This window comes from Schistocerca americana, chromosome 8, assembly GCF_021461395.2.
Source record: "Schistocerca americana isolate TAMUIC-IGC-003095 chromosome 8, iqSchAmer2.1, whole genome shotgun sequence".
NCBI classification, from domain to species: domain Eukaryota; kingdom Metazoa; phylum Arthropoda; class Insecta; order Orthoptera; family Acrididae; genus Schistocerca; species Schistocerca americana.
Genome location: NC_060126.1, coordinates 380537982 through 380550008, shown reverse-complemented (window position 1 = coordinate 380550008; position 12027 = coordinate 380537982). Strand labels below are relative to the sequence as shown.

General features: G+C 44.9%; 1 protein-coding gene across 1 annotated transcript in view; it reads left to right on the top strand.

Annotated features, from left to right (window-relative positions):
* The window catches only part of LOC124545869 (TWiK family of potassium channels protein 18), a 1287501-nt gene that overhangs the window by 892633 nt on the left and 382841 nt on the right, over positions 1-12027 (top strand). Inside the window, exon 4 of the mRNA XM_047124829.1 lies at positions 10425-10718. Coding sequence (XP_046980785.1) covers positions 10595-10718 — 124 coding nt within the window. The 5' untranslated portion in view covers positions 10425-10594. The remainder of the gene's footprint in view (positions 1-10424; positions 10719-12027) is intronic.

Sequence of the window (12027 nt, the reverse complement as noted above, 5' to 3'; positions counted from 1 at the left end):
AATATGAAAAACGTAAGTTTTTCGTGGTGTCCGGATGCTTTTGATCACATAAAAAAAATAATGATGAGTTATATTAGATTTAATATGGGAATTTCATTTTCTGTAACCCATTAGTACTCAGTTGTATGCCAGAAGAGTACGGAATGAACGCTGCTATCGCTCCTCCCAGGGCTTTAAGCGACTGCCCACCAGACATCAGATCCAGCGGCGAGGTAGTTGACGCCCGTCAACCTGTAGCAAAGGACGTGTGTATGTAAAGTAGGTTGCAAAGTGTTTGCTCACGCATGTAGTATAAGCCCTCACGTACGTATATTAGATGCTGCCTTTGAAAGCTGGCATACTGCGTATCCCCCGAGACATGTGGGCGTTAACAACGTTGTTTACTCGTTACTAGATCAAACACAGGCCGCGTGCTCGTGCCCTTCCAGCTCATACAACGCACCATCGACCTCGTTCGGTGCACACGGCACGGGTTCCGAGAACGTAAACATCAGCCAAACGTACACAATGTCACACGTTGTTGAACGGTCGTTGGAAAATGCTTTTTTCTTAACCTGCCAATAAGTTTCCTCCTCATTACTCTCTGTTAGTCAGGAATTGTCGTTCTCTCGGCTAGAGAAGTAATGTACGCCGTATTGAAATCCCGGCGTCGTCTGCGGTGAATGGCTTCGGAATCACTTTCTGGTGGAAATCATAACAAACCTCCATCAGTGACAAGTTCCATTCTTTATTAGTGTACATTGATCCTTGATAATCATCGCTTGGCTGTCTGAGGACATTTAAAATGCGACGATCAGGGAAACACTGTATTAGGGAAAAAACCTAGAACATATAGATTTTTCTAGCCAAGTTCATTGGTTTTGTACAGTAGATCACATATAAGAGGTTCAATTGGGTCAAAGCACTATGGGACTTAACATCCGAGTTCATCAGTCCCCTAGACTTAGAACTACTTAAACCTAACTAACCTAAGGACATCTCACACATCCATGCCCGAGGCAAGATTTGAACTTCCGACCGTAGCAGCAGCGCGGTCGGTTGAAGATGAAGCTCCTAGAACCGCTCGGCCACAGCGGCCGGCTCATACAAGAGGCACAAGCGACGTATTCTAGGGTGCTGCTACAGAAGTCTTATGCCGGTTTGTTCAATATAATTCTCATCGACCTCTTAGCAGCTGCACGATAGCTTACGGACAGCAATATCATAAAAAAATTTATTCGTTTTATGTCTTGATTTGTTTCTCACTCAAGACGCTGCAGTCATGGACTGTGCGGGTGGCCGGCCGGTGTGGCCGTGTGGTTCTACGCGCTTCAGTCTGGAACCGCGTGATCGATGCGGTCGCAGGTTCGAATCCTGCCTCGGGCATGGATGTGTGTGATGTCCCTAGGTTTGTTAGGTTTAAGTAGTTCTGAGTTCTAGGGGACTGATGACCACAGATGTTAAGTCCCATAGTGCTCAGAGCCATTTGAACCATTTTTGACTGTGCGGGTGATCCCGGCGGAGGTTCGAGTCCTCCCTCGGGCATGGGTGTGTGTGTTTGTCCTTAGGATATTTTAGGTTAAGTCGTGTGTAAGCTTAGGTGCTGATGACCTTCGCAGTTAAGTCCCATAAGAATTCACACACATTTTTTTGTTTCTCACTCGATGAGCGGTGATAAAGGCTATTTTCAAACAAATATTTTGAAAACATTTGACTGTCGTATTGATGTTTTAACTCTGTAAGTCATATTGAGAAACGTTGCTTTCACTCTATTTGAGTTATTAATTCTTTTTGACTTACTTTGAAATTTTTTTGTACAATTTACAGACTAAGTTGTTATTTCAGCAGTTAACCAAAGCAGTTTAATACTGAGATCTCTTCTAGTAATATTATCTTCGCAGTGAAGCAGTATGTGTAACGCAAGCTGCACGAAATTGTGGAAGACATGCTTGGCTAAGATGAATGACAGCCGGATTGATTAATTAACGTGGTTGAACCTGAAAGTTTTCGCAAAATATTACAGTCATGCATGGTATTAATTTTTTGAATACTAACATCCAGAAAATACACAGTATTATCTTCCACATGTCCTACATTACATAAATTGTACTTCTTGTATTATTTACCGATCTGATTCGAAATTGCTACCCTTGAGTAAGATTGGCTGTTGTTCATTTTTTACTTTTGTATCTGTTATCATCTCTGTTGCATTACGTTGCTGAATGTATTCTGGAACTAAAGGTTGTCGCTTTCCTGCTATCCTCAACAAGTAACACACCATCACCGCCCAGTAACACTCCACAGTTTAACGTAACGGTGGTTGCGTAGCAGCTGACGCCAGCGTCATCTTCGAGGAACTTTGCTGGCTTGTTCAAAATATTTAAAGGCATCGTTAATGCTTCAGTAGCTTGGAAAAACTTCGTATCCTAGCCAGCACAGATGTAACGTCCGTTTCAAGCAGTGGACGCCTACTACATTCACTAAATATATCGCTGAGTTCTTCATCTATGACCTGGCCATAAGTCGCCAAAAAAATCAAGCACCTCTGCTACCTTTGAAATTAGGTCGTCGGATTATTCGCCGCTGCTAGCGAGCGCCATACAGATTTTCGGAATACTTTTGAAACGTTATCAAATAATTATGGACATGTCTACATTATTTTTAAACTTATAAATACAAAACACATTGTAATTGTTTCCGGAGAAAAATCTGGGTATATAATGACTTACTCCTCAAACAACATAGCTACTTCTTGGTCTAAAAAACTAAAACTCCATCCGAACAGGCCTTGGAAGACCCAACGGTTCTGACCGGCCGCCATGTCATCCTCAGCCCACAGGCGTCACTGGATGCGGATATGGAGGGCATGTGGTCAACACACCGCTCTCCCAGCCGTATGTCACTTTACGAGACCGTAGCTGCTACTGCTCAATCAGGTTTCTCCTCAGTTTGCTTCACAAGGGTTGAGTGGAACTTACCAACAGCGCTCGGCAGAACGGGTGGTCACACAACCCGACAGCGCTTAACTTCGGTGATCTGACGGGAACCGGTGTTACCACTGTAGCAAGGCTGTTGACTACTTCTTGCTCTGGTGATAACTTGAAGATTCCCGCTTCTTAAGCAAAAACATTTTTCCCCTTCGCTGTCATAAAGGAATACATTTATCTGTAGTGTACTTTTCCCCATCCATCTCCCTTTCCTTCAGTCCCATCCTCACGCAGTATACCGGGAGCTAACCCAAAAATACTTGCTGGGTGTCACCGTGATCATAATCGTCATAGTCTTAGCAGCAGCCACACGATAACCATCTATGTTTTATAGTAAACTGGTTTACTAGAAAAGTGGCAAGATTGTACATGGTGAAGAAAAATCGGGCACTCGGACTTCACAGCGTGATGTTCATGTACTAGCAATACAAAAATATCGCTCACAAAATTTCGTCCTGCACATCTTTCCGGCAGAAAATGGACGTTAAAGAGTGGCTTCTGGCAACACTGTAGTCATATGTGCGGTAACTACTTCTCTCAGGAGTTGGTGCAGTGTGTTGTGTTTTGGGTTAGCATGTAGGAGATCAGGGGTTCGATCCTGGGTCGAGACGTGTTTGTTTTTATTAGTCTGCGTGGTACGGTATCTGGTGTCTGAAGCGTCAAACATAGCTTACAGTGAGTCCTCTACACAACATTTGCACTTACATACTACGAAAGCAGAAGTGGAAGTGCGCTCGTTTTTACTGGTCAGCTTTCACGGTAGCCTTTTGTACGTCGTGGAAGGGAATTGTTTGACACAGCTGCATCTGCTAGAGCCCAAACATATTTTCAGTGTACCTTACCCCAGTGGTCCCATCGATTAGTACCAACTATTATACTTCCCACGTTCATGTCCATTTCGGTTTTGGCCTTACGTCACCAGTAGGTCTAGCAACGTACTTTGCAAATAATTTCCAAACGTATACTATGAAAATGTCGCATACATGTGGATTAAGAAACGGTGTATACCACCGAGTTAAAGGGCGGAATGAAATTGGCAATTAAAAGCAAATGTGGCTCGACCTTGACCTGCTGCATGTTAACCCAAAACGCTGTCCACTGCACAGTACTCTTGCTATACGCTGACAGAAGTAATTACCGTATGTTATTGAAGTGTTGCCAGATTGCCATTGTTTAGCGTCCATTTACTGCCGGAAATACGTTCAGGAGGAAATTTTGTGACAGAGATTTTTGTGTTGCTAGTATGTGAGGAATCGCGCTGTGAAGTCAGAATGAGCGAATTTTTCTTCACCCTGTATAACATCGAATGGCCGAAGAGCAGCAATATTGCTGCTGCCAGCCGACCTACATTTTGTGTGTGGGGAAGAGGGAGGGGAGATGAAATGAATGGTAAGGAAAGGAAAAAAAGACTATCCTCAATCAGTCCCCTTGAAGGAGTATCATGTTGACCCCTAGCATGCTCTGAATAGCTGTAAGCCCTGAATTATGTATTTGCAAATATGTACTCTTAACTACTTCGGAAAGGTCGTTAGATTGAACATTTCTCTGATTATTTTGACGAAAACAGCTAATTAAAACTTCCTTTATTTTTAAATAATGGAAAGTACCGTTGTTGTTTTATAGCCCATCGGACATGTCTATCTTTTTTCCTGTGTTTCTAGAGACAAGAACAAATCGTACTATATCCGAAACATGTTTACTGCCGTGTGTGTGTTCATCTGGCGAGGTGGTCCCAAGCGAATTGTTCACTGCATTGTTTACGTGCGTTATTTCTTAGAACATGCCGTGTTGAAACACGATCTCACACGGCCGCTGATATCTGTGCAGTCAAACATTGTTTCCCGAAGCGTCCCAATATTTGACGTGACTATCGAACCGCCCGTCTCCACGGACGTGGCGTGCAACCGGCAACAATAAGCCGCTGTTCTCGGGCGCGTATTTGCTCTCTGTAGTAAACACAAACGGACGCTGTGATTATGTCTGACCGACCGTGTCTTCTTTGTACAGACTGTTGCTAGACGCTGGATCTGCAGCCTCGCCCACACGCAGACACCAACGACGAATATAGCGTCTAAAGCAAGGCCTTCTTCCAAGTTATTGTCTCGATTTATGTGCCGAAATAACTTAGCACCATACGCTGGCGAAAGAGGATGTTGGTATAGTAGTATAACAATGAGAAACACATCTAACGTAGCGGCAGTAGACATCAGGATGAAGTATTTGTGAAATAATTATAGTTAAGTATATTTTTTGTTAGTTAGAGATAGGTTGCAAGAGCTGGATCTATACCTATATGACTACTTCCAACAAAAGGCTCCTCGTAATCTACATTTTAACTTAACAGAAGTTTGTTCTTGAAACCTGGTAGCCAAGGAAGGCAGGATTCGGTTATGATTGTGGACGGGGCCGTAATCAGGTACTATTGGTTCCCTTTTGTAGTTACATTTATTTTAACACGATAATTCGAGACTCAGCAATAAATCAAGATATCACACTTTATTAATAAAGGAATAAACAACTGTGTAATTAATAGTGCTTTCAGTGCATTACGATATACCAAATGAGGATAAAATACAGACACAACAGATAATGTTTTAAAAACAAGCCAATGCGACCCCAATTAGAATTTTAAGGCAAGTAACCACAGTCACTACTGAAGGCCTTTAACGCTAAGAACAGCAATTATAAAAAATTTAACAAACATACTGTAAAACAGCAATGCAATAGCAAAGGTTAATTTAAAAGGACAAGCAACTGATCACCAAACAGGTGAGACAAAATGATGGTAAACTTGGTTGCACAATCATTTAAACCTGCTGTAACGCCAATAACGGCAATTATATTAAACATTTAGAAACATACAATAAAACAGCGGATACATTAATAGAACACAAGGGCCAGTCACAGACGGTAAAAAATGAATCGACCTCTGAGTAGGTACGGCAAAAAACGCTTTCGAGAGCGATGTGATAGGCATTCACTTCACAAGCTGGTAACTGAGTCTAGTGGCAGCCTAACGAATGACTAATGATAATCTTGACATCCAATAAATCAAATGCAAAGATGTAAAAATACGCCTAAGCCGAAACCAGCGGTCTGGACTCCGCCTGCGGAATACTGTGCTTAGAGCTCCCGGAAAGAGAAGGAATCACTGCCACCAGAGTAGAAGAATCGCCAACCAACCTACAATCAAGAAAGCTGTCAAGACTACAAGCCTCATCTGACAGCAGCGGCAAGGTGAGGGAACGTACACTGCCGTTACATACACTAACTCCAGGGCAGGTAACTGGGGCTCAAAATGGCTCAAATGGCTCTGAGCACTATGGGACTTAACTGCTGTGGTCATCAGTCCCCTAGAACTTAGAACTACTTAGACCTAACTAACCTAAGGACATCACACACATCCATGCCCGAGGCAGAATTCGAACCTGCGACCGTAGCAGTCGCACGGTTCCGGACTGCGCGCCTAGAACCGCGAGACCACAGCGGCCGGCGTAACTGGGGCGCTAGTGGCCACGAGGCAGGAAAAATACCGCTGGTTGAACTTAACAAATAGTAACAAAGTGAACGCAGTAAATAGTAATTAGAAGTCCAGGAAAGCTAATCAGATCCGCCTTCCCCAAGCACTCCATTCGCTGTTCTTCACCCCGGCAACACCACGAGCAGCAACACGAAGCCAAGTCACTATAGATTCACAAGATCTCGCAATGGTGGAGGTTTCTCTCCTTGAATCCACATGCACTCAAAGCTTGCAGGATCCGGTTCAAGAGGAGGTCGCGCATCCTCGTGACCACAGGCCTTCGATGCGCCAGTCCATGCACGCCGCCAGCGGTCCTGGCGTGTTGTCGCTCTGTACGGACCAGGCTTCTCCTGAATCCCCAACCGAACTGCACACTGAAACGACCCGCAAGAACCACGACGTCGTCCCAAAGATAGGGCGACAGTTACTACATATCGACAACCGCCGTTGCTGCCACTAGCGGATAGGCAACGCTTGCGAAACCAAGTGGCGCCAGTCAACACGAGAAGAAGACAAACAATCGCCACCATGTCAGCTAAACGAACAGTCTAGACTCCAACAGAGGACGGAAACCTACAAACAGCACCAACGTGAGCCGCAGCATGGCTCAGTTCTGAAGTAGCGTCACAGCCACTTCCGGCTGCAAAATAAAATTGCTTTAAATTACTCGTCATTTTCCATAAATCGTTACATTGCCTTTATCAGCTTTCATCGTGTGATTCAAGTTTTCGCATTTAGTTTTCTACTTAGACGTCCTCCCCAATATTAATAACATGTATTGGAAGTCGGAAAAATTTCTTACTCGCACTGACATTATCGATGTTTCTGGGGATGGCTCCAAGACCCAATTCCACAAAGCGTGACACGAGACTGCTGACTTACTTCAGACATTTTATAAAACAAGTGTTATGAACCAAATGAGAATAAGTAAGCAATATGTATTACAAAAGTAAGTGTACAATGTGCACGCCGCTAAAACTCAGAAACGAGTTTAGGTACGATCGAGGGAGTTTTGTGGTGTGGTGTGGTAGCCCTCTATCCGTCATCCTTGAAGAAGGTTCTTCTTTTTACCTGAACAACGTGTTTTTGAAGCAGTAAGCGCTGGAAAGTTTCACCCTCTAGAAATTTCTGTAACATTCCAGAACATTCTAGAATATTCGAGAGCATTTTACAACATTCGAGAATGTTGAGGAATGTTTTCAATGCCTTTCCTATAATTATGAGAGTTGAGACTTGCACACTCGTCAACACGTGATCATACTTTGTGTGGCTCTAGCATTCGGCCATGTGTATGCTTGCATTGTGATTGGGACCGCCGTTACATTTAGTCTTCATGTCTCCATATAGATATACTCTAAAGTATTGTGACGTATTTCACAGACCCTTCAAATAATAATTCAGTAATCTAGGGCTCTTTTGTAACACACTAACAGAAAAAAAACTCCCAACACCAAGGAGGAGTTGTACGAGGTAAACGAAGGAGTGTATCACATGTGAAAGGTTATTTCTATTCAAAATTCGATCCAATCGCCTTATAGTGGTGCTGCTATTGCCACAATGAGGATGAAAATGAGGTTGCTTTAAATACGCGCTGTAATGGTTGTGAGGATTAGTTATCTTTCAGACTGGACGTAGTGAGTCGAAGTTGGTGAAGAATACCTTTAAGACGACGAAGACGGCATTATCAACACCTGGCTGAGTTTAAACGAGGTCGTGTACGGACTGCTTAAGTTGTACGTTCGTTTCGCGATAATGCAGAAAATCTTGGCAGGAATTCAGCCACCGTACGTAACTGCTGCCAGCATTGGTCACGGGTCCGGTCGCGTGGCACTACATAGGAGGAAGACGGTCGTGTTAGGCGTATGGCTCTTGCGCATCGTACTACATCCGCAACTGCAGTTCGAGCAGCAGTGGGCACTATAGCGACACAGCGAACTGATACAAATTGGTTACTTCAAGGACAGCTCCGATGCAGATGCCCCGTGGCGTGCATTCCACCGACCCTAAACCACCACCGTTTGCGAATTTAGTGGTGTCAAGCGAGCAGTCATCGGAGGGCAGGATGCGGGTCTGTTGAGTTCTCTGATGAGAACTGGTTCTGCCTCGATACCAGTGACGGCCGTGTGCTGATTGGAAGGGGGTAAGTTGATCGCCTGGAACCAATCCATCTGCGGCCTAGACACACTGTACCTACACCAGGAGTTGTGGTCTGGGAGCACTCTCGTGGTTACCCCACGCACCCTCACTCCAAGTTTGTACTTCAATCTAGTGATTCGACCTGTTGTGCTGCAGTTCATGAACGGCATTCCAATCGGCGTTTTCCAACGAGATAACGCTCGCTCACAAACCACTTTTGTAACCGAACATCCTCTACAGAGTGCCCACATGTTGCCTTCGCATGTCAGATCACAAGATATCTCTCCAATCGACCACGTATGTTCAGACAACAATTCCAGCGTCACCCGCAAATACCATTAACCGTATATGGAGATGGCAACTGTTCTCGAAAGAACAGATACCATTGATGACCGTGCAGCTTCTCTAGAATAAATGATAATGAACTGAAACCGTCAGCTGCCAACAGGTGTTGTTGGTATACCTTGATGGGGACAGCTGAAAATGTGTGCCCCTACCGGGACTCGAACCAGGGATCTCCTGCTTACATGGTAGACGCTCTATCCACCTGAACCACCGAGGACACAGATGAATAGCGTGACTCCAGGGACTCATCCCTTGCACGCTTCCCGTGAGACCCACATTCTCAACTGTCCACAATCCACATATCTAGATATTTGCCCATCAACTCATTACTCCTGCACACTAAGGTGACGATTCCCGTAAGATTTCGGGCAACCTGTGCGCATTCGCTGATCAATGGTATCTGTTATTTCGAGAACAGTTACCATCTTCATATATGTGCGAATGTGCACAGGTTGCCCAAACTCTTACGGGAATCGTCAACTTAGCGTGCGCCAGTAGTGAATGGATGAGCAAATATCTAGTAGGAACATTACATACGTAGATTGTGGACAGTTGGGAATGTGGGTCTAACGGGAAGCGTACAAAGAATAAGTCCCTGCAGTCGCGCTATTCATCTGTGTCCTCGGTGGCTCAGATGGATAGAGCGTCTGCCACGTTAGTAGGAGATCCCGGGTTCGATTCTCGGTCGGAGCACACATTTTCAGCTGTCCCTATCAAGGTATATCGACAACACGTGTCGGCAGCTCAGGGTTTTCATTATCAATCATTAACCGTCCCTGAATTGACCAACCAAGTGCAAAAGCATGGAACTCCATTCTACACGCTGAGATGCGGCACCTATACAACACAATGCATGCATATCTGCATGTTTGCATTCAAAATTCTGGAGGTTACACCGGTTACTAATGTAGCAGGATTTAAGATTTGCAATGGCTTTTCCCGGTCTTACTTTTACCTGTGATCTTGCAACGTTAATCACTTACATACTGTATGTTACCTAGACAAATGTATTTCTCAAATTTCGTTACTCTACGTGAACTATTTCTTTGCACTGGGATTTTTTTTTTTGTTACAGTAAAATGAGAAACTTGTTTGTACTGCACGTGAAGTAGGCTTACAGAGTTACTTCTTTGAGCAAATGAGGTAAGTTTGTCGCTGCATGAGATTACAAGATACACAGAGGTATTCTGCTGCGCAAATAGTTATTAACTGTTGATTCATTTCAGGCCTATGATTTCAAGGCTACGGAAGGTATGTCAACTAAGTTACGGGCTTTAGTCACAACTATTAGCGGTAGTGCTGCTTCTCAATAAGTACCTATGCGTACGAAAGCTTCATTCATCTAGGATTAAGAAACCAGGGAAGCATAAGCAATACCACTAAAGTGTATTACGTGCTGGAGCTGTTTGTGTGGTGTCAGCGTGTGCGACGTCTGAGGCGCGGCGGTGTGCCCGCAGGCGGAGCGCCGTGTGATGCCGGGCGTGGGCGCGCACGATGGCGCCCCCTGCTAGCTCCAGCCCCAGCGCAGCCGCCCCCAGCCTCTGCCTCCGCCCCCGCCTCCAACCCCGCAGCCGCGACCGCCCCCGCAGCTGGCCGCGGCGGCCTCCGCTAGCAGCCGACATGCTCCATGATGGAGAGGAAGCGCTCCAGCCGCCGCTACCGCTACCGCCCGCGCAAGAGCTGGGCCGAGCGCTGCAAGGACTACCTGCGACACTTCCTCGCCTTCATGTTCAGCAATGTCGGCATCATTGGTGAGTTCCACACTTTGTCTAGTCTGGGAACTGTTCTCTTTTTCTTTTTAGGTTATGTGGACCAATTTGATGCGGCCCGCGACGGGTCCCCCTCCTGTGCCATCCTCTATCTCAGAAAAGCACGTACATCGAATGTCCTCGATTAAGAGTATTCCAATCTCTGTCTTTTCCTGTACAGGGTCCTCTAGTCCCTCTGACGTTGAAATACGGGGACCATTCGCGCTGACTTGCTTCATAAGCGAGAGACGTCTGTTTCATTTCCGTCTTACTGGCACTGTCCACGAAAAATACAGACCTCGCAACGTGCTTGTGACGTCACAATAGTTTTGCCCGTTCGCCACACTTCGAAAACGCTCCGTGCAGGTCCCACGGGAAATCATTATACAGGGTGGTCCATTGACTGTGACCGGACCAAATATCTCACGAAATAAACGTCAAACGAAAAAACTACAAAGAATGAAACTTGTCTAGCTTGAAGGGGGAAACCAGATGGCGCTACGGTTGCCCCGCTAGACGGTGCTGCCACATATCAAACGGATATCAACTGCGTTTTTTAAAATAGGAACCCCCATTTTTATTACATAATCGTGTAGAACTTTAAGAAATATGAATGTTTTAGTTGGACCACTTTTTTCGCTTTGTGATAGATGGCGCTGTAACAGTCACAAACATATGGCTCACAATTTTGACCAACAGTTTGTAACAGGTAGTTTTTTTAAATTAAAATACAGAGCGTAGGTACATTTGAACATTTTATTTTAGTTGTTCCAATGTGACACATGTACCATTATGAATTTATCATTTCTGAGAACGAATTCTGTTACAGCGTGATTACCTGTAAATACCACTTTAATGCAATAAATGTTCAAAGTGATGTCCGTTAACCTCAAAGCATTTGGCAATACGTGTAACGACATTCCTCTCAACAGCGAGTAGTTCGCCTTCCGTAATGTTCGCACATGCATTGACAATGCGCTGACGCATGTTGTCAGGCGTTGTCGGTGAATCACGATAGCAAATATCCTTCAACTTTCCCCGCAGAAAGAAGTCCGGGGACGTCAGATCCGGTGAACTTGCGGGCCAATCCACTTGGCATGAAATATGCTATTCAATACCGCTTCAACCGCACGGGATCCATGTGCCGGACATCCATCATGTTGGAAGTACATCGCCATTCTGTCATGCAGTGAAACATCTTGAAGTAACATCGGTAGAACTTTACGTAGGAAATGAGCATACATTGCACCATTTAGATTGTCATCGATAAAATGGGGGCCATTTATCCTTCCTCCCATAATGCCGCACCATA